This window comes from Diplotaxodon limnothrissa, linkage group LG15, assembly GCF_057381915.1.
Source record: "Diplotaxodon limnothrissa isolate DT_005_m linkage group LG15, D_limnothrissa_male_GT1.1, whole genome shotgun sequence".
Lineage (NCBI taxonomy): Eukaryota > Metazoa > Chordata > Actinopteri > Cichliformes > Cichlidae > Diplotaxodon > Diplotaxodon limnothrissa.
Window position 1 is genome coordinate 22,942,362 of NC_140610.1, and position 27,960 is coordinate 22,970,321.

A 27,960-nucleotide genomic window follows, 5' to 3' on the forward strand; every position below is an offset into this window, starting at 1 on the left:
ATTTAGTATTTACTGTCATATTCCCATATATCATTGTTGTGTTGTTTATTCTATTACTCTTGTTCTCTTCTGCTTGTTTTCTTTTTTCTTTCTCAGCAGGTGATCCAGGTGATCGATATATGCATTTTTTTTCTCTTTTTTTTCCTTTTTTTTCCCCTGCCCATTCTGTTGGTTTTTGTTTTTTGCCCTTCTCCCCCGTCCCTCTTCTCAGCTGTTTCTCTTTCCCTGTTTCTCTTTCCCCTTCTTTCCCCCAGTCAAGTCTGTCCCGTATTCAACAAGTGAAAATAAAATAAACAATAAAAGGTGAATCAAATGGACCATTATGGCAAGGCTGGGATGGTCAATTTGGTAAAGTAAAGCCATTGGGCATCTTTCTTTGCCTTTAGACAATAATTCTGATGGCAAAAGAGCCAAACGGGACAGGGAAAAAAAAAAAAAAGTAATTCCTTTATGCATAATTTTATATTATTGTTAACAATAAATTAATTAAAGCAACAAAACAACCTGAAGAGCCGGCTCTTTTTAGTGAGCCGAACCGAAAGAGCCGGATCTCTAAAAAGAGCCGGAAATCCCATCACTAGTGTGCTAATCCTTTATGGCTCAGATATGTGGCAAACATTAGAGGGTCAAACCTCCAGAGCTGCTGTATTCTCAACAAACACTTCCCACTGACAAAAAGTATGGCAGTGGTGCTGACCACCCTTCAAACCTGGGCGATGAAATTATTATTTGATAATCTCATCGCCCACCTAAGGAACAGTTTCATCAAGAGTCTCTCAGAGGACATACAGTGTAATACCTATATTGAATTTGCTGATTTTTTTTGCCTCCATGTTTATTAAAAAGACAAAACATAAACATTTTCAAACTGACTGTAACTAAATTGAAAAAGAATCGGGGTTAATACTTCCCATTCTGCGCCAGTGCACGGAGGCTTTTCATTGACCCATCGGTCAAAAGTGTGTCGGCCAACTAGACAAATGCTCTGTACGGCAGGTTACAAGTCCAGCCCTGTCTGATGCTTTGCATTGCACTTATGTATGGCTTGGATACTGCTCAGCCATGGAAACCCAGAATATGAAGATCTCTACACACTGTTCTTGACCTAATCTGAAGGCTACATGAAATTTGTAAGTAAGTAGCCATTGACTCTACCTCTGTGCCTCAGCGCGCTGACCCAATGTGTGGCTGAGTTGCTGTCATTCTCAATTACGTCACTTGTTACACTTGTGGCCATGGAAGTGATCAGAATACCAATAATACAAGGTCTTGAATGATTAGGCCCCATCGTACCTTAATGACCTTATAATACCATATGACCACATTACAGCACTTTGCTCTCAGACTGCAGGCTTACTTGTGGTACCTAGAGTATTAAAAAGGGGAATGTGAGGCAGAGATTTAGCTTTCAGGGCCCTCTTCTGTGAAACCAGCTCACAGTTTGGATTCAGGACACAGATACCCTCTCTACGTATAAGATTAGGCTTAAAACTTTCCATTTTGATAATGCATATAGTTAGGGCTGAATCAAGTGACCCTGAATCCTCCCTTAGTATGCTTGTTCATAAGAGGTCATATGATTGTTGAGCTATGGAAACTCAGTCATGGCAACTAGAATCCTCTTGCAGAGGAAAAAAAAGAAAGTATTTTCCAAACCAAAGCAAAGGATGGCTTCCGAGCCTGTGTTGGATCTTGTGCATAAATGTGTGCATTCACTCCACTCTGCCTGCCTAGTGTTTTATTAAAATAATAAAACACATAATGATTGTAGACTTTCCCTCCTGTCGAACAGCTTCTTTTAAGCTGTGCTGTATATTAGTCTGAAATCAGAAATCCACTCAGATTCATGTGTAAAAGAGCTCTGCTGCTGTTGTGCCCACATTCTCACCAAAACACTTCCCCTTCAGTTCTCAGGAAAAAAAAAGAGCAGTAAGTATTTACACAATTGCATTCATCATCTTCTCCTTTTTTAAGGCATCAAACACGTCACAAATGAGCTTCACGCTCATTTTAAATTTGCAGGGTTTTTGACAGTCTGGTGTGACCTTTGACCTCTAATTTTCTTTGGTTCATGTAGTTATTAGAAACAACAGAATGCTATGAATTAGAATTTTCAGGGAAAGGACTCTGAACGTTTTAACAGTTACAGTGAGGTGGTGAGATGATAACCACAGGAAGTCAGCACAGCCTCTCTACATGAAGCTCTGTTTCAGAGACTGTGACTGTCATTTTTGTGAAAAGCAGGAAGGAGAAAGACAGACAATGACGACTCAGTTCAAATGGATTAAAGTCTTTTCATCAGTTTTACTAATGCTTCAAGTAACAGGTAAGAATACAAATACATTTATAAATGAAATTAGAAAAGTCAAGTTTACACAGTTGATTTGATTTTATCTCCACAGCAGCAGCAGCTGACTACTCTGAGTTTATTATCAGGGATGAAGGTGAGGTCACTTTGTCATGTGAAAATGTGACAGATGATCAAGATAAATGTGACAGAACTACCTGGCTCTTCAGTAAATCAAACACAGCAACAATAACACTGTTTGAACACGGGGAGATTCACCAAGAGGCCAAAAATAAATCAGACAGACTGAGTGTTACAGCAAAATGTTCTCTGGTTATAAAGAAGCTCACAGCTGAGGATGTTGGTCAGTACACCTGCAGAAGGTTCAACAAATCGGGACAAAAAGAAGGTTCAGACTCTGTAGCTGAGCTGTCTGTTGTTAACAGTGAGTATTTCCATCATAATGTTTTCAAATTGTTAGAACATCAAACTGAAACATTACAATAACTATAATTACAGTGATGATTACTGTAAATGTTATTCTTGTTCTCTTTTCTTTTCTTTAACAGTAACTGAACATAAGGATGATGACACAGTGACATTAAACTGCTCTGTGTCCACATATCAAGAATGCAAATACTACACTGTGAAGTGGCTCTATGGTAACAAAGACCTGAGGATGTCACAGTCTGCCTGCTCAGCCAGTGTGATCTTTACAAGATTTGATCACATTTACACATCCAAGAGTTCTGAGATGTTGAAGTGCCAAGTGACACATGGTGGAGACGTGCAGGAGTTTATCTTCAGGATTCTATCATTTGATCAAGAAACACATGAGAATGCAAGTCAGTTCATACAATAACTTCATCTGTTATAAAAAGTAAACTATTTTGTGTGTTTTAAGGTTTCATTTACTTTTTTTTTTACTTTGAGAGTGTCTTCAGAAGATAAAATAGCAGGGAGTTGAGGTGCATGGTTGTGACAACAAATTCTTTGTTGAGCAGGCAGGGATATTGAATCCCTGAAATCAGGCTGTGTTACTTATGCGCTACTACTTCTTTGTACTCCTCGCTAGACCCCACCAGCCCTTCCTCACGTGGCACCACCACACAAAATATGACTCTCTTTATCACTTCTGAGGGGTTGAAGGCTGCTGGTCTATTATTTGCTCACATTGTTCTGTCATAATGGATTGCAAATGTGGAAAGTGTGGTCTGAGTAAAAAAACTAAACCCAATCCAAATAACAATAGAGATTAGCAAAATAAATCAGGAAGTAACTAAGTACTGAGACAGTGACTAACATACGAACTTGACAGAGAAGGGAAGGAAAAAGAACAACAGACTAAACCAAATAACCTTAACTAGACTTGAGACTCAAGCTACTTGAACAAATGTTAACCAAGAATAAATAAACTAAGAACCACACGGAGCATTAAATACTAAGATGAATTGAAAAGTAAGTAAAACTCTATTCATATAACACCTGTTAATAAAAGGATCACAAAGTCTTCACAATAAAAAACAAAAACAAAGCAAAAATAATGTTGCCTAAGTGCACGTCCAAAAGATTAATATTTTCAGTTGTTTTTGTTGGAAAAGTCCACAAACTATCATTACATTTCATTACATGGTAAAAAAATAATGCACTCATTTGCTGTCTGTGAAAAAAATAAAATAAAAATAAATAAATGCCATTAGCATTTCTTAAAACTAAATTGTTTGTTTTGAAGACAAGAAATCCTGTAGATGTGTAGTAATGGGACAAAAGAAAAGAGGGAAGGTAGTTTGATGCTTTTCCACAACAACAACCAAATGTTGAACTTTGACACAAGAGGCTGAACTTCATATTCTACTTCCTACTAAAAGTCAGTGAAAACAGTTGTTCAGTGAAGTTACAATCATGACCACGACCATAGCTATATGTCAGGAACGAGCTGTGTGGCAGCAGTTGTACCCAAAATACAGGACTCAGAAGATAAAGAATAAACTTAAAAGTTTATTTATTACTCTTACAAAATCAAAAAAAGCAGGTCAGGAGCAAATAGTCTAACAACTAGAAACCTTCTAAAAAAATATACTCGAGAACATTTGTGCTGGGTGGTCCTGGGACAGGGACATAAGAACATTAGGAAGAACACGACAAACAGCAAAGGGAAACTGATACAACATATACATACAGCATAATGAAGGAACAATGCAAGAGGTGGAAGAGCAGCTGAAACCAATCACAGAAGAAGAGACAAGGGAAGCAGAACTAAATACAAAGCACTAGCAGTCAGAGACTATTGAAATAAGACAGCAAATAGCAAACAATGAGACCAGGACTAAGTCATATGAACTTGATACACAGAGAGGATAAACAAACATGGAGACAAGATCGGAGGGACGCAATTGGAATGCAAGTGGGAAAAACAACCTACCATCAACAGTCAGGGGACTAAAGTCACAGATAACAGGAACGTAAACATTAGACTATAAACAGCTCAAACATAAATCCCATCTCAAAACCAAACACACAGAATGAGCATAAAGAACTGTTAAACAGGAGCACAGCACTAAAGGCAAGAAATAAACCAAACAAACTTATATATGAGTTAAATGAAAGAAAACCAGTGAAAAGTAAGAAATTACAGAAAGCAACACAGAATACAGAACCATAATGCAAAGATGATCAAAGATATAAAACTAAAGAACATGAACATCCCAGAAACAACAATAAACCCTGTATTCAAGACTGAGCGACATGACAGCATGTTATTTTATTCAGGAAGGATGAACTTTTAATGAACTAAAGCAGGTTGTTTCCAGACCTTAACACAACCACAACAGTGTATAAATAAAAATAAGTATATTTGATTTATTATTTATTTGTTGATAGCTGAGTGTTCTCTTCTCTTTTACCTGCAGGACACTAAACAGACAGGAATCTGCAGCTGAAATTATCTTAATGCTTTTCTTTTTCTCCAGGATGGTGGATGTTTATTGTTGTACTGCTGGGGTTATTAGCACTGATAATAAGTGCTGTTATAGCCATCAGATGGAAGAGAGCTAAAGGTGAGAGATTTCACCAGCCTGAACTTGTATGAACAAATGGAATGAAAAACCAGAATGAAATTTAATTCTAAAAACTTGAATTGATTTCTCTCTTTGTTTAGGAAAAAAAATGGAGACTAATGAAAATCCTGTGAGTTATATCATAATTTCTTAAACTTTGTTAGTGTACTCATACCACGGCCGTTCACTACAGTTACTGTGTTATATTTTTTATCATGAGGCCAGAAGATAAGTGTTTTTGTCAGCTTACCCAACTGACCTGGTGTGCTTACAGTCTGCTGTGTTTATGAGGCTTCTTTGTTTGTTTGATTCAGGAACTGAATTTAAACCCTGCAGTGACTCCGTCTGCTCCAGGAACCATTCAGGAATCTGTGAGATTAAATAGTTACTCGGCACTTGTATTTGCTCTCTTATATGTTGAATCTGAGCATTACTGAGCAGTCTCTATGTTGTCTTCACTGTGCAGGCTGCACCTGAATACCTTGTTCCCTATGCCTCCATCAGCTACACCAACAAAACCACCAGTAAAACGCAGGTAAGCTGTCCTGTTGGTTGTACAATTGATGTCAGTTAATAACAATAAATGAATAAGCTGGTTCTCAGGAGGATATTTCCTCTATTTTTTTAGGATTTTATTTCAGGATTTGTTGTTGTAACAACCCCTTTTTGTTCAGAAGGAGGTGCTGTATAAAAAATATACACTAAAACACAAGACATGGAGGTAATGAGTTGACATCATAACCTCCTGAGAACCATCCTAATTGATTAATGCCAACTCTAGATGTTACCAAATGAGGAACATGAGACCTGTGACAGCCTGATTGCATAAGAATAACAGCAGAAATGTGAGAAAGAAGGCTGAAACTCACATTGAGGAAGTGATATTACAGTATAATTACAGCAAAACATTAAATTATTGTGTCAATAACTCGTGAAGAAAAGAGATTGAGAGATATGATGTTTACATTCAGACAGATTCGAATGTCTGTGCTTTTTATGCTTGTGCTTTAGTTTATAGGTAAAAATAAAATGAACATGTTTATAACAGAAGGATTAAAAACGTCAGTTGGTTTTTCCAGTTTTATCGTGCGTTGTAAGTGTATAAATAATCTGTGCTTAGACATTTAACGGTCACATTTTTGTTTGTCTGTGTTGTTCTCAGGAGCACTAAGTGGAGATCTTTTATTCTTCTTTACTTTCTGAGATGTGATTATATTTCCTGTGTTGTGTGTGCTTCCAGGTTCGAGACAAAAATGAAGGTGAGAGAGTTACGTACTCCACTGTGAAAGCTTCCTCCATGGATCCCAGCAACCTCTATGACACCATCAAGTAAACAAAAAGCTTCTCATCTAAAAGAGCTGTTGGGTTGCTCAGTTGAAAAAGAGAAAGCTGGCACGACAATTAAACAAACATATTGTTACATACATTTATTACAGTGTGTTGTGATACTATCTGCAGGTGAAATGAAATAGTTGCTCGGGAGTTGATGCCATGTCAGATTTGGCAGTGATGGAGGGAAAGTTTATCTTGTCTATATATGTTCTCAACTTTCATTTCGGTTTTTACATATTTGTCACATTTACATGTTTCAGATCATCAATAATAATATAATATAATATAATATAATATAATATAATATAATATAATATAATATAATATAATAATTGGACAAAGACAACCCTAGTAAATACAAAATACAGTTTTTAAATGATGTTTTCATTTTTAAGGGGAAAGTTTATTCAAATCTACTTTGGCAGTCGAGAGTTTGTGATAACTGAAAAAATTTTATTTACATCACTGTGAATGTTTTTTTTTTATTATTGTTTGCATAACGTGCTGTGTAACCCAAGTAAGGTTGAGCTGCAAGGCATGAACTGATGGCCAGACATTCAGGAGTTTCTGGTAGAGAGCAGAATTTATGGTTTCATCAATTACAGCAAGTCGTCCTAAAGGAGCAAAGTATCCCCACATCACTGCCACCACCGTGTATGATTGTTGGTGTGATGATCTTTCTATTAAATAATGTGTTAGTTTTATACCAGGTGTAACAGGTCTCAGATCTTCCTAAAAGTTCAACTGTTGTCTCATCAGTCCACAGAATAGTTTCCCAAAAGTCTGTGAGACTTCATGTTCTTTCTGGTCAGCAGTGGTTTTCTCATTGGAAATCTCCCATGTTTGCCCAGTGTGTTTCTTATTGTTGAATCATGAGCTCTGACTTTAAGTGAGACAAGTGAGGCCTGTGGATCTTTAGATGCTGTTCTTGGTTCCTTTGTGACAATGAGATGAGTTGGTGATGTGCTCTTGGAGTAGCTCTTTGGTCAGCTGGCCACTTGTGGGAAAGTTCACCACTGTTCCAAGTTTTCTCCATTTGTGGATATTGTCTCTTACCATGGCTCGCTGTACTCCCAAAGCCTTAGAAATGGCTTTGCAGTCCTTTAGAGACTAATAGTGACTTTGTTTCTCAGATGTTTCTTTAGATCGTGGCATGATGCGTTGCCTTTTGGGATCTTTTAATCTACTTCACTTTGTCAGACAGATGATAACTGGGAGTAACCAGCAGTTACAGTTAATTTTTAATTTAACAAGAAATTTTTAATTTAACATAGTAGGCTTGGGTGACTTTATTTCCCTTAATAAATAAAGACTTAATTTAAAGACTTAAAATTTTTCGTATTTACTCTGATTATCTAATATTAAATTTGGTTTGATCTGAAACCGATCCTATAGCTTTTTTATATGTTTGTTAAGTAACTGTCATGCACTGTATAATCTCAGGACTTTTCTTCTTCCTCTTTTTGAAGCACATTGAGCGTTTTGAGTAAAATGTAATAAACTTGAAATGACCAATATATGGAAGTAGGTATATTCATAATATTGTTTGAAGGGGAAAGCCCATTTTAGTGTTTTATCATTGAAACATTTGTGTAATGCAGTATAATAGTTAGCCATCAAGTTAGCATTAAACTCTAAATAGATACCCTTAACATAGACTATGCAGTACACACAGTGCATTTCACAGTGTCAGTCTAGACAATTAAAGAAATATAAGTGGTAAGAATGTTTTAATGTCTTTGTGTGATGTCACTGTAACTCTTTTTTTTAGTATCTCTGTGTTGAGCTGCTTAATTTGCATAACATCATTTATCTATTTTAATTTTGTATTCTGTAATATTTTACTTTGAATCTGAGTAATTGTGAATTAAAGAAATTGTTTTTAAACTGAGTTTGTGGCTCATTTTACCTGTATATTGGAAAAGTAACTAATCAAAGTCAAAGTCAGCTTTATTGTCAAAAACCATATGTACAGATCATACACGGGAATTTGAAATTCCTCAGCCCTCAGTGTTACAATAAAACGGCCTAAAGATAATCCATGTGTTTGAAGTTTAATTCTTACAATAACTTCATCCTGTTATTAAAAACAAAAAAAAAATGTGTGATGTAATTTTAAGATGATGTCACTTCCATTCCTTTACTTGGAGAGTGTCCCCAAAAGATAAAACAGCGCTGGTCAGTGTTGAACAGTACCCTGCGCCTATCAGTGGTCGGTGATGGATTACTTTGGCTATGATCAGATCACTAACGCCGAACAAGTAAAAGAAAACAGGCTAAAATAATAAGTATACTAAAGTTTTCTTTCCAAGAATAAGTAAAATTTAAAAAACTAAATTGTTTGCATTCAGTAGACAACATCATGTAGAGATGTAGTGATGTGTAAGAAGGAAAGAGGGAGGTAAGTCTGATGTTCCTACAGAGCAACAATCAGATGCTGGACTTTGGCGCAAGAGGCCGCTGTTCATATTCTGCTTTCTTCATGAAAATCAGTGAAAAGAGTCTTTCAGTAAAGTTACAGTGATGAATACAGTCATATTTTATTTTACTAGGAATAATGAACTTACCCTACGCCATAGTAAATTATATTTGATTTATTATTTATTTCCTGATAGAGCTGCAGGATTTTCAACGGATTATTTAAACAAAATAATCCTAAGAGGAAGGAGGTGAAGCACAAAATTAACAGATGTCAAGACTATCAGGAGAAAACACACCTCAGAGCACAATATTGTGAAGTGAACCGAGAAGTGAAGGAGAGTGCCAGACGGGACAAAAGACAATTTGTGCACAGTATGACAGAAGAGGCAGAAACAGCAGCCAAGCAGAACAACATGAAGGGAGTGTATGAGATCACCTGGACCTTGTCAGGAAAGAGTTTCAACCCAAGTAAGCCAGTCAAGGGCAAGAGTGAGAAAACCATCACAAGGAACAAGAAACAAAGAAGAAGATGGGTGGAACATTTTGAAGAGTTCCTGAATCCACCAACACCGCAAACAGTCCCTGACATACCACCAGCAAAAGAGCCCCTCTGTATCAACACCTGTCCACCAACCAAGGCAGAGATCACCAAAGCCATCAAGTCCTTGAAAAATGGAAAGGCATCCCCAACAAGGTGTTGACCAGAATCATCTTGGAGAGACTGAAGGAGGCATTGGACAAGAGACTCAGATCAGAGCAGACAGGATTTAGACAAGACAGATCATGTACAGACCACATAGCCACTCTGCGCATCATCATCAAGCAGTCTATTGAATGGCAGTCTCCCTTGTACACAATCATCATCGACTTTGAAAAAGCCTTCAACAGGGAGACCATTTGAAAACTGATGCAGCACTATGGAATCCCACAAAAGCTCAAAAAGATCATCAAACAACTATACAAAGACTCATCCTGCCAGATCACCCCCAACGGAAAACTGACCAACCACTTTGCAGTGAAAACCAGAGTGAGGCAAGGCTGCATGCTGTCACTGACACTCTTCCTGATTGTCATGAGAAGAACCACAGAAGGCAGCATTACTGATATCCAGTAGACCTTCACCAAACAGCTGGAGGACCTGGATTTTGCAGAAGACGTCAGCCTTCTGTGCCATAAGCAGCAACATGCACAGTCCAAGCTTACCCGGCTCGTTGAGGAGGTAGAAAAGACTGGCCTGAAGATCAAATTTAGAAAAACAGAGGTGATGCAGCTGAACAACCGACAAAATCATCCACTGCAGCTACAGGGAGAAGACTTAGTGGAAACCGACCGCTTCGCCTACCTAGGAAGTGTAGACAACAGCGATGGCAGCGCAGATGAAGACGTTAGGAGCCGGATCAACAAAGCAAGGCTTGCATTCAATGTCCTGGGACCCATCTGGAACTCCAAAGCCTTATCTCAGCGCAGCAAGATCCGCATCTTTAACACCAATATGAAAGGAGTCCTCCTGTATGGGTCCAAGACATGACGGATGACCAACCCCATTACGAGCAAGATACAGATCTTCATAAACAAGTGCTTGTGGCACATCCTCAACATCCGTAGTGTTGGGGTTACACAAGACGAGTTAAGAAATCTGAATAACTTTGACTTTACTGACCACTAGTACTTGTTCTCTTATATGTTGATTCTACATTTTACACATTACTGAGCAATCTTTATGTTGTCTTCACTGTGCAGGCTGATCCTGATTATGCTGTTCCCTACACCTCCATCAGCTACACCATGAACACCGCCTCTAATCAACAAACCAAAAAGTAAGAAACATCTGTCACAGAATAGCTAAATTACAAGTGCCCTCATTTTTTTTATATATATATATATAATTGATAACTAGTTTAACTCTGTCAGATTGTATAAAAGAATAAAAAAAAGTTTAGTTTTAGGATCAAGTTCCCCACTTTTATTTAAAGTAATAATATAATGTTACGTTTTATTTCAACCCACTGTATTTCCATAAATACATTATACATCCATCTACATCGACATCTGCATACCTCACTTGTCTTCACGTAGTTACTTTTGTACTTATTTATTTATCTTTCATTATTTTTATCCTTATGTTTATCTTTATTTATCTTAATGTTTTGTCTTATTTTTATCCTTATTTATCTTGTTCCTTCAACCTAATTTGGCATTTGTTTATGGACAGCAAAGGAAGAATTTCATTGCACAGAGAAATGCTATTTCTTCTGTACACATGACAATAAACACTTTGAATCTTTGAATCTTGACTTTTGCTTTTGCCAGGTTTGTTGTTGTAACGAGTTCTATTGTCCAGCAGAGGGTGCTGTAGGCTCAAAATAAAGCAGGGGAGGTACCGATCTAATGTGATGCAACTGCTCTAAACACAAGCACACGTGACAAAGGCCACATGTGATATCAGCTGTTTCTGTTTGATAACCAGTCATTTAAACACTGAAAACAAACTGTCACTGTGTGTGCGTGCGTGCGTGCGTGCGTGCGTGTGTGTAAAGTATGAAAATAAAGTACCCTCATGATATATATTTTTGAATTTTGTATGATAATTGTGTGTAGTAATAAACCTTATTCTGTTACACTTATGTGAAAATAAATATAAATACATTCATTCAAGTTTGTATGTAATTACAGCAAAGTGTAGACAGGTTAAAAACATGTTTGGGAGTTGAATTAAATACACTTAGCACAGAAACTCAAAGTGTGTTTTCTATGTTTTCACTAATTTTCATTCCAGATACAGCAGGTCAGTGTAAACTTAATACTAACTGTAGCTCTTTATTAATAGGGAACATGAAAGCGGTTGCATAAGAACAACCGCAGAAATGTAAGAAAAGAATGTTGAAAGTCATGATGAGGAAGTCATGGCTCCACAGTTACAGGAAAAAGATACATTTGTGTTTCAGAAGCTCAAGAAGAAAAGCGAGACTGAGAGACATGGCGGTTCAATCTAGATGGATTAAAATGGCTGTGCCTTTTATACTCATACTGCAGTTTACAGGTAAGAAATATGTACAATAGAGAAGGGGTTTTTTTTAACTCTTCTTTCTAATTTTGCTTTATGGAATCTTTATGTAGCATAGACAGCGATGCTGTTTATTTCACCAAAGCAAACAAAGATTAAATGAAAAGTAAATACATGTTAAGTGTGTAACTTATCTGCACTCGTGTAATGTAACATTTTCGATTCTCTGTTATATCCTCAGGAGCACTAAGTGGAGATCTTTTTCTCTCCTTCATTGTCAGAGATGGCGATAATGTCACTTTGCCTTGTAAAAACGTGATCAACAATCATCACAACTGTGACACTACCACCTGGATCTTCACTGATTCAAGAGGCACACCAGCAGTAGAGCTGATTAATCTTGGACAAATCAAAGAAAAAGCCAAATCAGACAGACTGAGTGTTACAGCAGAATGCTCACTGGTTATAAAGAAGGTCACAGCTGAGGATGTTGGTCGTTACACCTGCAGACAGTTTAGAGGCAATCCAGGGAAACAGCAAGGTCCAGATGCTGTGGTTTATCTGTCTGTTGTTAGCAGTGAGTATTTGCAACACTATATTTTGAGCTCAAACCATCCTGTTAGAACAACATGCTGACAAGTTACATTTTGAAAAAAGGAAACTTATATTTATTTGGTATTTCTCTTGAATTTCATCTTCACCAGTGACTGAACACAAGAAAGCTGATGAGGTGACTTTAAACTGCTCTGTGTGGACATATGAACGGTGCAAACACAAAGTGAAGTGGATCCATATCAGTGAAGCTCTGGATGGAGATTACTCAAATTTAAAAACATCGGAGTCTTCCTGCTCTGCTGCTGTGACTTTTCTGAATGATGCATACACTCATATATCAACTTGTGACTTTAAGTGTAGCGTAACAACAGAAAAAAAAGAGCAGCTTTTTACCTTCAGCACTCAGTCATCAGGTAAGAAACCAGGAGAGGTTCTGAAGAACTTTTCAAAATCCTTTTAAACTGATATACACAATAAACACCTGGATGAATTTTGTTCTTTTTTCAGGTAAAGAAGCAGTAACAGCAAAATCATCAACAACAACATCAGCAACAATAACATCAGCAACAACAACATCAGCAACAACATTATACGCACCTAGTATCCCAGGTGAGTTTTGTCATTTGTTTGTTTTCTTTTCTGCTTTTCCTAATAATAACTGAATGTCAATCTATCATTTTTTAAAGCACATGTTGTTTTTTATTTGTTTTAAATTATCTCAGATAATTAAAATATTTAGTGTAACTAAATACTTTATATTTTTGTATTCAGGTGCAGATCAGGTGTGGCCGTACATCCTTGTGGTTGTCATTTTAGTTGCAGTTTTAATTGTGGCTGTGAAACTAATCTGTTTGAAGAGACTCAAAGGTGAGATAAATTAAATTAAATGTCTCTTAGTGAGAAATCTGAATAAGGCTGAATTTTCTTTGTGGAGAAGCATCTAACCTTGTTTGTTTGTTTGTTTGTTTATCTTTTCAGGGAACAAAATAGAAGCAAATGGAAATGCTGTGAGTTGAAAATTTTTTTTTTTTTTAGACATTTTGTATTCTCTAGATGAGAAACAATGCAGCAAGATAAACAGTGTTAATGGTTTTGTATTAAAACTCACTGGTTCTTGCAGCAAAAGATCAGGAAAAGGAACGAAAGAGGGAACAAAGCATTTTTGCTTTGCTTTTATAGTTATTAATGCTTCAAATGACAACCTGCTAACTGATGAATTTCTCTCTGACTGCAAAAAAGATTATATTAAAGGCCTCAAATATGGTGTGTATTGTGTGACTGTTGTGTTGCATTTTATCTATTTAAACTCTGGATTTAAAAAAAAGTTTGTTGCAGATGTTTCAACGCTCCCATGTTATTTATACAGTGGGGCAAAAAAGTATTTAGTCAGCCACCGATTGTGCAAGTTCCCCCACTTAAAATGATGACAGAGGTCAGTAATTTGCACCAGAGGTACACTTCAACTGTGAGAGACAGAATGTGAAAAACAAAATCCATGAATCCACATGGTAGGATTTGTAAAGAATTTATTCGTAAATTAGGGTGGAAAATAAGTATTTGGTCACCTCAAACATGGAAAATCTCTGGCTCTCACAGACCTGTAACGTCTTCTGTAAGACGCTTTTCTGTCCCCCACTCGTTACCTGTATGAATGGCACCTGTTTGAACTCATCATCTGTATAAAAGACACCTGTCCACAGCCTCAAACAGTCAGACTCCAAACTCCGCCATGGCCAAGACCAAAGAGCTTTCAAAGGACACCAGGAAAAGTATTGTAGACCTGCACCAGACTGGGAAGAGTGAATCTACAATAGGCAAGCAGCTTGGTGTGAAAAAATCAACTGTGGGAGCAATCATCAGAAAATGGAAGACATACAAGACCACTGATAATCTCCCTCGATCTGGGGCTCCACACAAGATCTCATCCCGTGGGGTCAAAATGATCATGAGAACGGTGAGCAAAGATCCCAGAACCACACGGGGGGACCTGGTGAATGACCTGCAGAGAGCTGGGACCAAAGTAACAAAGGTCACCATCAGTAACACACTACAACGGCAGGGAATCAAATCCCGCAGTGCCAGACGTGTTCCGCTGCTGAAGCCAGTGCATGTCCAGGCCCGTCTGAAGTTTGCCAGAGAGCACATGGATGATACAGCAGAGGATTGGGAGAATGTCATGTGGTCAGATGAAACCAAAGTAGAACTTTTTGGTATAAACTCAACTCGTCGTGTTTGGAGGAAGAAGAATACTGAGTTGCATCCCAAGAACACCATACCTACTGTGAAGCATGGGGGTGGAAACATCATGCTATGGGGCTGTTTTTCTGCCAAGGGGACAGGACGACTGATCCGTGTTAAGGACAGAATGAATGGGGCCATGTATCGTGAGATTTTGAGCCAAAACCTCCTTCCATCAGTGAGAACTTTGAAGATGAAACGAGGCTGGGTCTTCCAACATGACAATGATCCAAAACACACCGCCCGGGCAACAAAGGAGTGGCTCCGTAAGAAGCATTTGAAAGTCCTGGAGTGGCCTAGCCAGTCTCCAGACCTCAACCCCATAGAAAATCTGTGGCGGGAGTTGAAAGTCCGTATTGCTCGGCGACAGCCCCAAAACATCACTGCTCTCGAGAAGATCTGCATGGAGGAATGGGCCAAAATACCAGCTACTGTGTGTGCAAACCTGGTAAAGACCTATAGTAAACGTTTGACCTCTGTTATTGCCAACAAAGGTTATGTTACAAAGTATTGAGTTGTATTTTTGTTATTGACCAAATACTTATTTTCCACCCTGATTTACGAATAAATTCTTTACAAATCCTACCATGTGGATTCATGGATTTTTTTTCACATTCTGTCTCTCACAGTTGAAGTGTACCTCTGGTGCAAATTACTGACCTCTGTCATTATTTTAGGTGGGGGAACTTGCACAATCGGTGGCTGACTAAATACTTTTTTGCCCCACTGTATATATTTATATTTCACGCAACTTAAAAGCTGCGGAGATGTAACGCATACACTAGACGAGTGATGCTTAAATTCTTCAGAGACCAGAATTAAATCAGTTCTTACATATTTATTTCTTCAGGGCCTGACCTCAAACCCTGCAGTCACTAAGTGTGCACCAGAAACCAGCCAGGAAACAGTAAGATTGCCCACACCACACCCAGAGCAGCTGTTGTTTCAATTTGTTCAAGAATGTGTAATTGCAGTAAGCTAAAAGTAGTAGTAACACTCTTCACTGTGTAGGTGGATCCAGAAGATGGTGTTTCCTATGCCTCGATCACCTATGCCAACAAGACCCACAATAAAAACAAAGTAATGTATATGATCAGAGTTTCAGCTTCATTGGTGCATTTATAAATGATGTTTTCACTGTGTTGTGTTACATCTGGTGAACTATCCTGTGCTCTGTGTGCTTCCAGATTCGGGGTAAAAATGACAGTGATGAAGGTGAGACAGTTACCTACGCCACTGTTAAAGCTTCCTCCACGGATGCCAGCAGCCTCTATGCTACCATCAAGTAAAGAAAAAGAGAACTTAAACATCAGATTGCTGCTTCTGTGAAAAAGCTTCTCATCTTTAAGAAAATTGGGTTTCCTCAATTTAAAAAGAGGAAGCAACAACTCAGCTGTGTGAGTCCCTGTAAATTGGCAGTAATTTATGAAAACGGATTTTTAAAAAAATAGATATTAACGTGTATAATGATATAACCGTTTTGTCTTATTTCCCTTAATATTTAAAGGGGAAATGAAATGGAATCATGGGTTGGGTCAGGGATATAAGACTTACAAGAACAGAATAAATAATGTTGCATGGAGGACATTTAGGAATGCAGTGCAGGAGGACATGCAGGGGATTGGTGTGACAGAAGAGGATGCTTGGGATGGGGCGAGATGGAGGCAATTAAGAAAAAAAAAAGAAGTAAAATGACTGAATGAATGAAACTCTGAAAATCAAAAGGCCATATGAATCATGTCACCATAAGGAAGTAAGAAGGAAGTTACATGCACACATGAGTAACACTGCAGATAGATTAGGCCTTTCTGTTATTTTGGAGACATTTCCATGAGACACAATGAAATGAGCGGTATGTCTGTTTCAGCGTGTTGTGATGCCACCTGCAGGTAAAATGGCATAATTTTTGTGGATTAATATTAATTTTTAATTTGGAATTCATAGGGGATATGTTTATCATCTGTCCTCATTATGCCTAAAATGAACACAGCAATATCAAATGTCTCAATTATTGCCTTAGTTGCTTTCTTTGTTGTTGAACAGCCTACAGAATGCACATTCACAGGGTCACTTATGATAGATCATGAAAATTAGTGACTATGGTCAGACTGTTTGGAATTCTATAGCCCTTTATTATTTTATTCTATTATTTCTATTACTAAAATGTAATAGTTAATATTAAAAGTCTCAGAATTAGCTTTAAAGTATGTTAGGGCTGCAGCTATCTTTCCATCAATTAATCGAGTGATCGGATAAGAAATGCTTTTGTTTTATTAATGGCCAATAATAATTTACTGTAAATTTATAACAATTTACAGTACTCTGTTTATAGTAACCATTGTCCATATGTAAATATGTAAGAAAAATTGTGTATGTTTCTGTTCTGTGTCCTGTGTACTGTTTGTTTGTATACGTGTCTTTCTGGCTGCTGTTACAACCAAATTTCCCCTTGTGGGACAATTAAAGGATTATTCTATTGTATTCTATTCTATTCTAATTATTCAAAAGAGAGAAAAACAGACATCTTTCAGAATAAACTGCTCATTGGTTTACATTTTAGAAAATGCAATGTTTTAAAGTTTAACTGCATACAAAGACCCTGCCAACAAAACCCTTTGATTATATTTATATGCCATATTGAAATTGAAATTTTTAAAGAAAACATTGTATTAAATGCAAAAAATATATAAATAATATCAAGTAAATACACTGTCTACACTGAAGAGTCCTGAGTTTTGGGTCCTATTTCCCCACATCCCCACGGTCTGCCAGCGCAGTCCTTGACATAAACATATATCAGACTAAGTTAACTTAACAGTTCATCTAAATATTTTAATACAACTGCTGGAGGCTAACTGCTGATTTTACACAGTGTAAAATAAAGGGCGATGGATGGAGCAGCTACACGGTTCCCTTTGGACGCTATACACACGTTTTTCACTCTGTTTGAGCTCACTGTCTCGGTAACGGCTCTTTGCTTTTGTCGGTGTGTAAACAGACTCCAGCTCCACGTTAAACTGTGGCCGCGTCATCATTAATGCTGCTGGTGTGTTCTCCGTGTTTCTGTTTAACACTCGTTTTATTCACATGCTCCTGAATACGTTTGTATTGCAACTGTGAGTTTAACGCCCACGTCTACATCTTTAACACACCGGCACACATAGCCGTGCATTACAGGAAGCATCAAAGCATAGAATTTTTCTACAATGTTTTATAATCAACTTTTTCGAATTAGTCGATAAATCCGTGCACCCTGAAGTTTGCTGCTATGTAGTATTTTTATTTTAGAATCAGTGATTGACATTGTTAATTTTATTTTCCTTTTTTCCTTAGAAGTTTGCATCTTTTATGTTTCAGTATTTATGTTTATGTTTTCTGAGTGTGTTTATGCATGTACAGTATGATCTCATGATTTTTGTTTTTCAATACGTTTTTTTAAATAAAATGTTTAAAAATGTAACTGTCAAGTATATGAAAATAAAACTATTAAATGTGATGATACACACGCTTTGTTGGGAGCCTTTATTTTGAAACTATCTTAACTGAACCGGATGTTTCTTCCTTTGCCCCCGAAGAGGTTTCCGCTGGTGTAATGTTGGAAGAGCTAGGGGGTTAACGGCTGATTTTTTCCTGCATTTTGGAAAAAATAACAACGACTGTGTGTTTGAGATCGACTTTATCTCAATACCGGAGTTAATGGTTGCTGTTCAGTAAGTTTATAACACAGATTAAAGCGAGAAAAGAGACATTAATTAGCTTCGAGCTAACGATTAGTCGAGGCGTCAAATATCCGCGACACCAGCGGCTGTAAACAACACAGCCGAGCTAGCTGTTTATTCACATCGTATTTTCACTGCTGTCGTTTTACTTTGCTGACTGAGTGTTTTTAACGTACACTTTAAAAATATGAGATTTGACGTCAGCGGTGTTTGATTACAGAAGCCATTTTCCTTCAGTGCATTCCAGTTAGCATTTACCTTCAGCTAACATAAGGTTAATTTTTTTCCGTCACTGCTTGTTTTGCTTTCGTTTTAACGTGTGCATTCCTGTGCCAGATGTAACTCTGACAGCCGTCGACCATGAGCAACAGTCACCCTCTGCGTCCACTGGCCTCCGTGTCGGAAATCGACCACATCCACCTGCTGTCGGAGCAGCTCGGAGCCCTGGTGCTCGGAGAGGAGTACAGCGATGTCACCTTCATCGTGGAGGGAAAGCGCTTCCCAGCGCACAGGGTCATCCTGGCAGCTCGCTGTCACTACTTCAGGTAAAGTTAAATGCCTCTTAGCCAGAGGTTGGCGCCTTTTTTAATTCCAGTCCTGAAACACCTGATAGTGAGTAACATAAATACTAATTTTAACCGAAAAAAACTCACGTTACGATGACAAACTGGCAATTTTTTAAAAAAGAAAAGAAAAAAAAGACAGCGCAGCGTTGTTTCACCCTGTTGATCATTTTACAACACCAAGTTTTTTCAAACTCCTAGTTGGAAAAAAATATCTTTAATTTTTTTTAAATGACTAAATTATTCAAAAGCTTCCTTTCCCAAATCTGTCTAATACAAAATATACCTTTTTTAATCCTCTGTAGCATCACTTTATTTTTGCTTTTCCACCTTGTATAAGGTGTGAAATATGTTTTCCACTGAACAATGCCTGTTCAACAGTGGTTGATTGTCCAAGTCATCTTTCTTGGGGCCTCACTGGCATCTTTTTCCATGTTTTTGTGGTCCTTGTGATCTTATTGACACTGTGCATGGTGGGACTGTGGTCTGGGTGTAGCATAACATACTCCACTCCCGATTGTCACTTTGATCTCTTACTAGTTCCACAACTCATTCCTGTTTTTTAACTAGAGACCTTATGTTCCCTACTGCCATCGAATCCTGCTGGTGTAAAGGACTATCTAATCTGTCTAAAGTGCATCTCATTCAATGAGCAGAATTTAGATCTTTTGTTTTTTGCGTGGTTTTATTCATGGCAAAAAATAATAAAAAACAAAAATGTAAACTTTTGCATATTCTGCCTCCTTTTAGGGCCCTGCTATACGGTGGGATGAAAGAGTCACAACCGCAGGCGGAGGTGTGTTTGGAGGAGACTCGGGCTGAAGCCTTTTCAATGCTGTTGAACTACCTGTACACGGGCCGGGCCAGCCTCAGTTCTGCCCGGGAAGAGGTGCTACTGGACTTCCTGGGCTTGGCTCACCGCTACGGGCTCCAGCCTTTGGAGGATTCCACATCTGACTTCCTCCGCACCATCCTGCATACCAACAATGTCTGTCTGGTGTTTGACGTGGCCAGCTTGTACTCTCTGAGCGCGCTCACTGCAGCCTGCTGTACTTACATGGACAGACACGCACCTGAAGTGCTAAATTCTGAAGGTTTCCTCACGCTCTCCAAGGTAAGAGTGATGGAAGAAGAATTGTAGTAGGTTTTGGTATTATTTCATTCTTGTGTTAGTCTTTATTTCTGTTAAAAATGTAGATGCAGTGACCTCTAGTGGTAGTTAGCAGAAGCTACAAAAGACAGTCAACACTGCTCAGCAAATGGCAACTGTTATCTAAGCAGGACTTCTGCATAGGTTAAAAATGTATTTTTATAGATATCTGAAAGGTATACATAAGTGATCTTAAATGAATTATTAATTTTTAATTGTGATTTATTATTTTGGTATGGATCCAAGTCTTGTATCAGTCATGTATCAGTAATAAAATATTAAGTGAAAAGTGTTGTCACTTTCACATAAAAACAGCTATATATGTTATATGCAGGGATAACAATGAAGTGTGTGTGGCTGAGAAAAGTAAAATCAAATAAGTTATCAGTTAAAAAAAGGATTTTGTTAAAGGCTTAAACCTTCTTTTTTTTATTTAACCCTAAAGAGACATGTAGACTCCTGCGTCCATCAGAACCCTAAAACAGAAGAAAGTTGCAGTCCTGAAAATCAGTGTTATTAAAATCATTCACATAATAAATAATCAAAGGGCTTCTGATCTTCCTGGTTTTTGTTCTTTGACCAGTCTGATTGTAAAATGAGTACTAAGCTGCCTTCTATCTGTTTTTAACCATCTTGTATTTTAGTTTGAAGAAAAAAAAAACTATATTCATTAATTTTATTATATTATTCTGCCACACTTTGTTCTCTTTTACACAGTGATGTCATAATTTAGCCCAGAAAGGTCACACATGATGGTGAATTACCCCCTCGAATCTTCTTAAAGGCAGTTAGGTTTTAATTTAGTTACTTTTTTACAGATTAAATTTAAAAAAAGCCATTACAGTAATATAAAATGTGGTTAAACAAGATAAGCTATAAGCACTACATTTTGTGAATTTTCTGGTGTGTTTTCCTTCCCTTGAATAATTTATTACCTGTGTCTGCAGAATGCTTTGCTGACTGTGGTCAGGAGGGACTCATTTGCTGCCAGTGAGAAGGAGATCTTCCAAGCGTTGTGCCGCTGGTGCCGGCAGCATGAGGATGGCGAGCTCACTTACGAGGTGATGTCTGCAGTGCGGCTGCCCCTCATGACTCTGACCGAGATGCTGAATGTGGTGCGACCGTCTAGCCTCGTGAGCCCAGATGACCTGCTGGACGCCATTAAGGCCCGGTCTGAAAGCCGCAATATGGACCTCAACTACCGGGGAATGCTCAGTCAGTCTTCTTTGTCCTTTGTTTGATTAGCGTTCACATCAAGCTGCAGTTAAAAACTGTAATGTGTGAATATTTTTTGTTTTTTATCTGCTTCTTGAAAGCATTAATTTGTGCTTTCGTTCATGGTGTCAAATCTTGGTTTTCAGTCCCTGAGGAGAACATCGCCACCATGAAATACGGAGCTCAGGTAGTGAAAGGAGAGCTGAAGTCAGCGCTGCTCGACGGCGACACCCAGAACTACGACCTGGACCATGGCTTCTCCAGACACCCGATCGAAGAGGACGGCCGAGCTGGGATTCAGGTCAAACTGGGCCAACCGTCCATCATTAACCACATCCGCCTGCTGCTGTGGGACAGAGACAGCCGGTAAAATATTCTCTGCTCATCCTGATAAAACAAACGATAAAAAGGTCCAAGCAGAGTGTGGGCCAATTAGAGCTGACTACATAAGACGTGCTGCTTCTTAATAAAAAAAAAAAAAGACCAAAATGTGTATTTTAAAGCACATTATAGAGTCAAACTCATTTCTTATGCACTTGTATTTTTAACCTCCCTCTTAAATCTGAAGTGCTTTGTATACTTAGTGTCCTGTATGACTGTTACAGGTCTTACTCATACTACATCGAGGTGTCAATGGATGAGCTGGACTGGGTGCGTGTTGTTGACCACTCCAAGTATCTCTGCCGCTCGTGGCAGAATCTGTACTTCGCACCCCGGGTTTGCAGGTAAACCAAACCAAAATCATATGGCTTCCAGTTATACCAGTGCTTATTAATCCCTGGCCTAAGCTATAAAATCCCATCCCATTTTTGCCATCTTTTTGGCTTTGCACAAGGGGCTTATTTGTGCTCTGTCATGACTTGCCTTAATCTCGTGTACAATTAGGGTGTGTATTTGGGTTGCTACAGTTAGTTAATTTGTACAAACCGCCTTGTTTGCCCGTGTGATGACAGAAGCATAAGTATTTTTGCATACCTCTCGAGCTGGCTGAGTTCAAATAGTGTTGTTGCCAGTAGCTGGTCTGTCCTTCCCAGACACACTGACGTGAAGTTCCTGACACTCCTGATTTTGAGTAATGTGTTGCCATGCCTTTTAAAGATAATAGAGCCAAAACATTCAAATGGATGTCAGAAGATATGACTAAAACTTGCCAGTAATGGGAATTACACCATCATTCTTTCTCTAATCGTCTTAAATTCACCATAAAAGTGAAAATATAAGTAAGTATAGTGATATGCTTGTTTGAAATTGATATCACCACCTAAAGAGAAACCTGAAACTGAGTTGTCAAAAGAATGTTTATTTAATTGGTACTTTGTAAAACAAATGCTTGTGTTAATATTTGTGTTCTTGTGTTACATGGCCATGTTGTAAGAAGTTTTGTTCCTCTTCTCAAAATACAAATTGTACTAAATGCGCTTCACTGTAGAGAAAGGCATTTGGATGGAAAACTGTCTCATTAATATAAAATACAATAAAATTCACTGGAATCAGATGATGAGCATTAATAAAATTAAAGCGGTGTTAAAAACATAAGAGGCAATAAAAAGTGTCAGTGTACTTGTGCTTATCTGAAGATTTTTAGATATAACCTGTTATTCATGTAGTCATTCATTTATTTCCTGTGTGTTTCAGATATGTTCGTATTGTAGGAACACACAACACGGTCAACAAGGTCTTCCACCTCGTGGCTTTTGAATGCATGTTCACCAACCGCTCGTTCACCCTGGAGAACGGGCTTGTGGGTAAGCAGCAAAATACTGACAGTCTGCACTGCATGTGTAGTTTGCAGTGTTTTTGTGTAGATAGAAAGGGTTTCATGTTTGTAATTTAAGCCTTTAACCCTGCTCGTAATGTCTGCAGTGCCCAGTGAGAATGTGGCCACTATAGCTGCCTGCGCCAGCGTCATCGAGGGTGTGAGTCGCAGCAGAAATGCCTTGCTCAACGGTGACACCCGCAACTACGACTGGGACTCGGGATACACTTGTCATCAGCTGGGCTCTGGGGCCATCGTCATCCAGCTAGCTCAGCCCTATTCTATTGGATCACTGAGGTGAGTGTGCACTAGCTTTGAGTTCAAATCTCAGCAGCTGTGATGAAGTCATTATTGTGTTACTTGTAATAAATCAAACGTTTCCATCACAGCTACAATAAAGTGTTTGTTTCCATCCAGTGACAAACTTTTATTTAAGCTTTTCTGTTGAATCGTATACAAGAAAAAGAAATAATTGTTGGAGAGATCAGAGCTGGAGAATTTTATTCTGCATGTACTGTACCTAATATCTATAAGTTATTAACAACAGCTTCTTATCATTGGAGTCATTTAAAAATCTGTGGTAAAATAGCATTAACACAGACAAATGTGTTCAGGCTGCTGCTGTGGGACTGCGATGAGCGCTCCTACAGTTACTACATTGAAGTTTCCACCAACCAACAGCAGTGGACAAAAGTGATTGACCGCACCAGGGTAGCTTGTCGGTAAGTGGTTCACTTCTTCTTTTCTTACTTTCTGAATCACACCTTAAGCTACCGATGCTCTTCCAGTGTCTTTAATGGTTAAAAATGGAATCAGAGCCTTTATTTTATAATAAATGAAGGCTTTAAAGAACATGCTTAATCTGCATTATTGAAAGAAGGATCCGCAGTCGGCCTCTGTTTAAATAAATGTACCTGAAGTCTTTAACGAGAGGCCTTTTAAGACCTCAGTGTTACCTGTTCCAAATACTATTTTCAATAAAAACTCTTGATTGCTATTAATTTTTTCCTTGTTACATAATTTGACTAATCCGTGAACTCGACCCCAGCAGAGAAACTTGCTGATTTGTGTGTTCACAATCACTTTTCAAAGGCCTGTCTGATTATAGTCACCTTGAACCATCTGGATTCCATCTTTGTCTGAGAATAAATACTTATAAAGATCTATTTCTAATCCTGGAACTCTTGATTATTTTCATTTTCAGAAGATCCGTGTGTAAGTAGGTGCTGCTCTTCTAAGCCGAATGTGAACATTCATAAATGAAAAGTTATTGACAAACACTTATGAAGCAGATCCTGAGGTCCATAGAAAATTTTCAGGGTCTTCTCTGGAAACTTTGATAATAACCAGAGATAAATCAGGATCTTTCTTTTGTTTGTTTTTAATTGCTTTCTCTTACAGATCATGGCAGACACTGAAGTTTGATAAGCAGCCTGCTTCCTTCATCCGTATTGTTGGGACTCATAACACCGCTAATGAGGTGAAAACATGGTTTGAAATGGTCGTCTGTGTTCATTCGTCTGTCTCTTTGTTCGAATGCTTTAGCTTTAGAGGAGCTGAAAGTTCTTTTTACATTGTAACAAACTTTTGATAAGTTGTGCTTAATCAAGTAATTGTACAGAGAGTACTTTTCAAAAATCACTGGGTGGCTAAAGTAGCTGTTACAATCAGCTAAGTTAGTAAAGAAACAAGAACAGAAAATTCCTCTTGAACCATGTAAAAAAATTATGACTTAATATACATGTTATTTAAAGACAAAAAAAGATCCACATTTAGCACATTCCAATAGTTGAGGTTAAACACTGTCTGCTAATGTTCTTTGTGTGTTTTTGAGCCAGTTGAAACTGTTAATGATTTCCTCCCAAAGTCAGATTCTGCCTTTGATACAGACGTCGCCCCCACAAGTTTGTCGAGTGTGGCGAACTTCGCAATGCTAGCAGCGGTGGCCTTCTTCCTCGATAGTTAACATCCTCACACCTTTACAGAAAACAGTTAGACATTGAGTTGGGTGGTTATGTGCCAGTTTACTTGGACACAGCTTTCCGTCCATTTTATGGATGTGGGCACCGCAGAGTCGTGTTGGTTAGCGTGGCCATTGGTTCTTTATCTCGTCATGTCACAAAGAGAGAGAGAGGGATGCTGCGATCTGATGGGGCTGAAGATCTGGCAAGTAGCGGGTGGCCCCATAACATCTGAGAAACAGCCAGAATTGAATGATTAACCCTTTATAACCCAAGTACCATACAGGCCACCTACACGAGGAACTATTTGAATTTTCTCTCCAGCCCAAAGGTTGAGGAGTTACAGTAACGTGAATTGCACATGGTAACATGTAGGTGGAGCTGATTTTTCTGTCTTTGTTCAGACAGCAGTACCTTATGAGTGCTTTGTGCTAATTTCCATAAAACAAATATCCTCATAAACAGGAGTGCACATAAGTGGTCCGCAGGTGTGCATTCGCTGTCAAAATAAAAGATGCGTACCAGATAAGAAGTTGCAACGCGCATTTGCGTACATAAGATTTTCTGGAGGAGGACAGACATTTGTTTAGAGCTCTTAAAGATGTCGAAGAAGCTCCTTTAAGCAATTACTTTGGTGTTCCAAAGTAATTGCTTTGTCAAAAGGAGTCCGAACCGGAAAAGAAGCGCGTATTCTGAGAAAAGTGGTTGCACCTGTGGACCACTTATGTGCACTCCTGCCCATAAAGCTCATTTTCAATTTTTTCTGAAACTGTTTTCATTTTGTAATTGTAAAATGAGCCGGGTGATGGTTTAAAAAAACAAAACCAAAAACAATCAAAGGGGTTAACTCACAGTGGCTAATTGTCACTCCCATAATGATCTATTATATTAGACTAACTTTTGTCCAGTATCTGAGATAAACAGTCATTTGTGTATCGATTTCTCCTTTACATATTTAACCCTGATCTTTCTGCAGGTGTTCCACTGCGTGCACTTTGAGTGTCCGGCCCAGCTGGACACCGAGGTCAGTGAAGGCAGCCCGGGTTTGGATTCTTCTGATTCTGGAGCTACTACGCAGCAGCAACAGCAGCAGCGACCTCAACGACCTTCACGCACACACAGCCTGCTGCCCACCCAGCCCTCTTCCTCCTCATCCTCTTCCTCTTCCCATCATTAAGAACGTCCCCTTATTGGAAGATGTTGAGAGGAAGGAGAGTGGTGGGCGGGGGGGACCTCAGAACGCCATTTTGCACAGCCTTCATTGTTCAGACAGCACTGCTACAACAACACTGCTAAGGCGATCGTCTTTGTCATAATCCATAGTCCGTCTGTCATATGTGCAACATTAGAGACTGGTGTATTGGTAGCAACAGCATTTAGGGCTCCAGTCTTCCCAGTTTTGAAGCTCAACATTAGATATCATATCTCCTGCGTTTATATGAAGGTACTTTTTAGGAACTAAGACTCAAGTTTTATCCTTTAAAAAAAATATGAAGGTGAAATCTTTCTCTAAAGGTTAGGCACACACTGAAACATGTTTATACTGTATTATCAAAGAGCAGTAAGTCCATGGTGGGGGGGTGGTATTTGAATTTTATGCATTAATCGTACGATTAATAATGAAAGTACTGTTGTTAAGCTATTTTTTTAAGAAACTGTCTTAAACTGACTCTACTCACTTTTCATACCATCACAACTAACAGAGTAGAAGTTGAGTATTTTTCAAACTTTGGAAGTAAATAGTTCAAAGGTCTGCCAAAGCTGTCGAGCTAATGCATTAGGTGACATTTCTATCCAAATGGCATTTAATCCAATTATCTATCTGCATATTAAGTAATAGCTGTGGAGTATTTGATAGCAGGCTTTGACACCCAATCTAAACTTTGCAGTGTGACCTTTTCTCTTTTTTTTTTCTTTTTTTTTTTTTTTATAGCTAAAATTCATACCTCAATAATGATCTCACTAAAACGAACCAAGATTTAACTGAGTGTCTTAATTTAATATTTTAAGCACTTGAATAGGTTGGCGCACACACACGATTAGGGAAATCAATTAGCTTGGGGGGGAAATGGGACTTAGAGGACCAAATTTGGCTGCACTTGGGCTGCTGAAGTTTAACTTTATACTGTAGACACATGAGCAGCTTCCATCTGCACTTTATTTTACTCAAGTATACAGAAATAAGGGTTGTAGCTTGGGTCTTCTGACTGAAGTAGAGTACTGGAGTGCTGGATTTGGTATCTTGCTGTTTATGTTAAATTAATTTAAAATCTTTGTGGTTCTGGGTTGTTTTTGATTTCAGTTCTTTTTGCATTTTTTTTAATGAAGTGTCAGTGCTGTGTTTTCTTTGTGTCCTGATGTTGCACTTTTACGTTATTTAAAAAGAAGAAAAAAAATCATTTGTTGGAAACCCTTTGTTTGCTGTTACATAACCTGAAATACCTATCTACCTTAGGTGACTCACTGATGTTTCTGTAAGCTTTCTTTAACCATCCCAATACATTTAAGACAACTACCCATTAGTTTGATAAGTCTTCCTTAATAACTAGAGAACAAAAATAGGGCTTTGTTCAGGTTGTACTCTCCATACCTTATCTAACTTTATGTGTACTTTTACTTATTTTCACCATCAATGTGTGACTGCATCTCACTGCCTCGTGTTCAATGCCTGTTAAAAATGTGATTACGAAAAACAAAAACAAC

At 38.2% G+C, this 27,960-nt stretch overlaps 3 protein-coding genes across 4 annotated transcripts; all 3 read left to right on the top strand.

The window, feature by feature from the left end:
- Positions 1-2,196: 2,196 nt before the first annotated feature.
- On the top strand, positions 2,197-6,676 carry LOC146617536 (uncharacterized). The gene is made up of 8 exons (XM_085372308.1): positions 2,197-2,326; positions 2,403-2,732; positions 2,857-3,132; positions 5,257-5,343; positions 5,445-5,473; positions 5,658-5,714; positions 5,810-5,878; positions 6,584-6,676. Exons 1-8 carry the CDS (start codon positions 2,197-2,199, stop codon positions 6,674-6,676), a joined length of 1,071 nt encoding a protein of 356 aa, XP_085228434.1.
- Positions 6,677-11,960: 5,284 nt separating this feature from the next.
- Positions 11,961-16,182, top strand: LOC146617537 (uncharacterized). Its single transcript, XM_085372305.1, has 9 exons — positions 11,961-12,136; positions 12,342-12,677; positions 12,805-13,068; positions 13,163-13,264; positions 13,427-13,522; positions 13,634-13,662; positions 15,744-15,800; positions 15,905-15,973; positions 16,081-16,182. Exons 1-9 carry the CDS (start codon positions 11,974-11,976, stop codon positions 16,180-16,182), a joined length of 1,218 nt encoding a protein of 405 aa, XP_085228431.1. The 5' UTR covers positions 11,961-11,973.
- A 2,288-nt stretch (positions 16,183-18,470) lies between these two features.
- On the top strand, positions 18,471-27,188 carry btbd9 (BTB (POZ) domain containing 9). Of its 2 annotated transcripts, XM_085371978.1 has the most exons (11): positions 18,471-18,603; positions 18,949-19,157; positions 19,926-20,289; positions 21,273-21,540; positions 21,687-21,906; positions 22,146-22,265; positions 23,176-23,285; positions 23,404-23,593; positions 23,911-24,018; positions 24,698-24,776; positions 26,234-27,187. In XM_085371978.1, exons 2-11 carry the CDS (start codon positions 18,973-18,975, stop codon positions 26,432-26,434), a joined length of 1,845 nt encoding a protein of 614 aa, XP_085228104.1. In that variant the 5' UTR covers positions 18,471-18,603; positions 18,949-18,972; the 3' UTR covers positions 26,435-27,187. The 2 variants fall into 2 exon arrangements, with proteins under 2 accessions (XP_085228104.1, XP_085228105.1); XM_085371979.1 differs by lacking the exon at positions 18,471-18,603 and having other exon boundaries at positions 18,970-19,157; positions 26,234-27,188.
- The last annotated feature ends 772 nt before the right edge of the window (positions 27,189-27,960 follow it).

Coding starts and splice junctions, on each gene's coding strand:
- btbd9 (XM_085371978.1), top strand. CDS start 18,973: ATGAGCAACAGTCACCCTCTGCGTCCACTGGCCTCCGTGTCGGAAATC. Junction 23,594..23,910: donor TATTCTATTGGATCACTGAG/GTGAGTGTGCAC, acceptor AAATGTGTTCAG/GCTGCTGCTGTGGGACTGCG. Junction 24,019..24,697: donor CGCACCAGGGTAGCTTGTCG/GTAAGTGGTTCA, acceptor TTTCTCTTACAG/ATCATGGCAGACACTGAAGT.
- LOC146617536 (XM_085372308.1), top strand. CDS start 2,197: ATGAAGCTCTGTTTCAGAGACTGTGACTGTCATTTTTGTGAAAAGCAG. Junction 2,733..2,856: donor TGAGCTGTCTGTTGTTAACA/GTGAGTATTTCC, acceptor TTTCTTTAACAG/TAACTGAACATAAGGATGAT. Junction 5,879..6,583: donor AAACCACCAGTAAAACGCAG/GTAAGCTGTCCT, acceptor GTGTGCTTCCAG/GTTCGAGACAAAAATGAAGG.
- LOC146617537 (XM_085372305.1), top strand. CDS start 11,974: ATGTTGAAAGTCATGATGAGGAAGTCATGGCTCCACAGTTACAGGAAA. Junction 12,678..12,804: donor TTATCTGTCTGTTGTTAGCA/GTGAGTATTTGC, acceptor CATCTTCACCAG/TGACTGAACACAAGAAAGCT. Junction 13,069..13,162: donor CTTCAGCACTCAGTCATCAG/GTAAGAAACCAG, acceptor TTCTTTTTTCAG/GTAAAGAAGCAGTAACAGCA.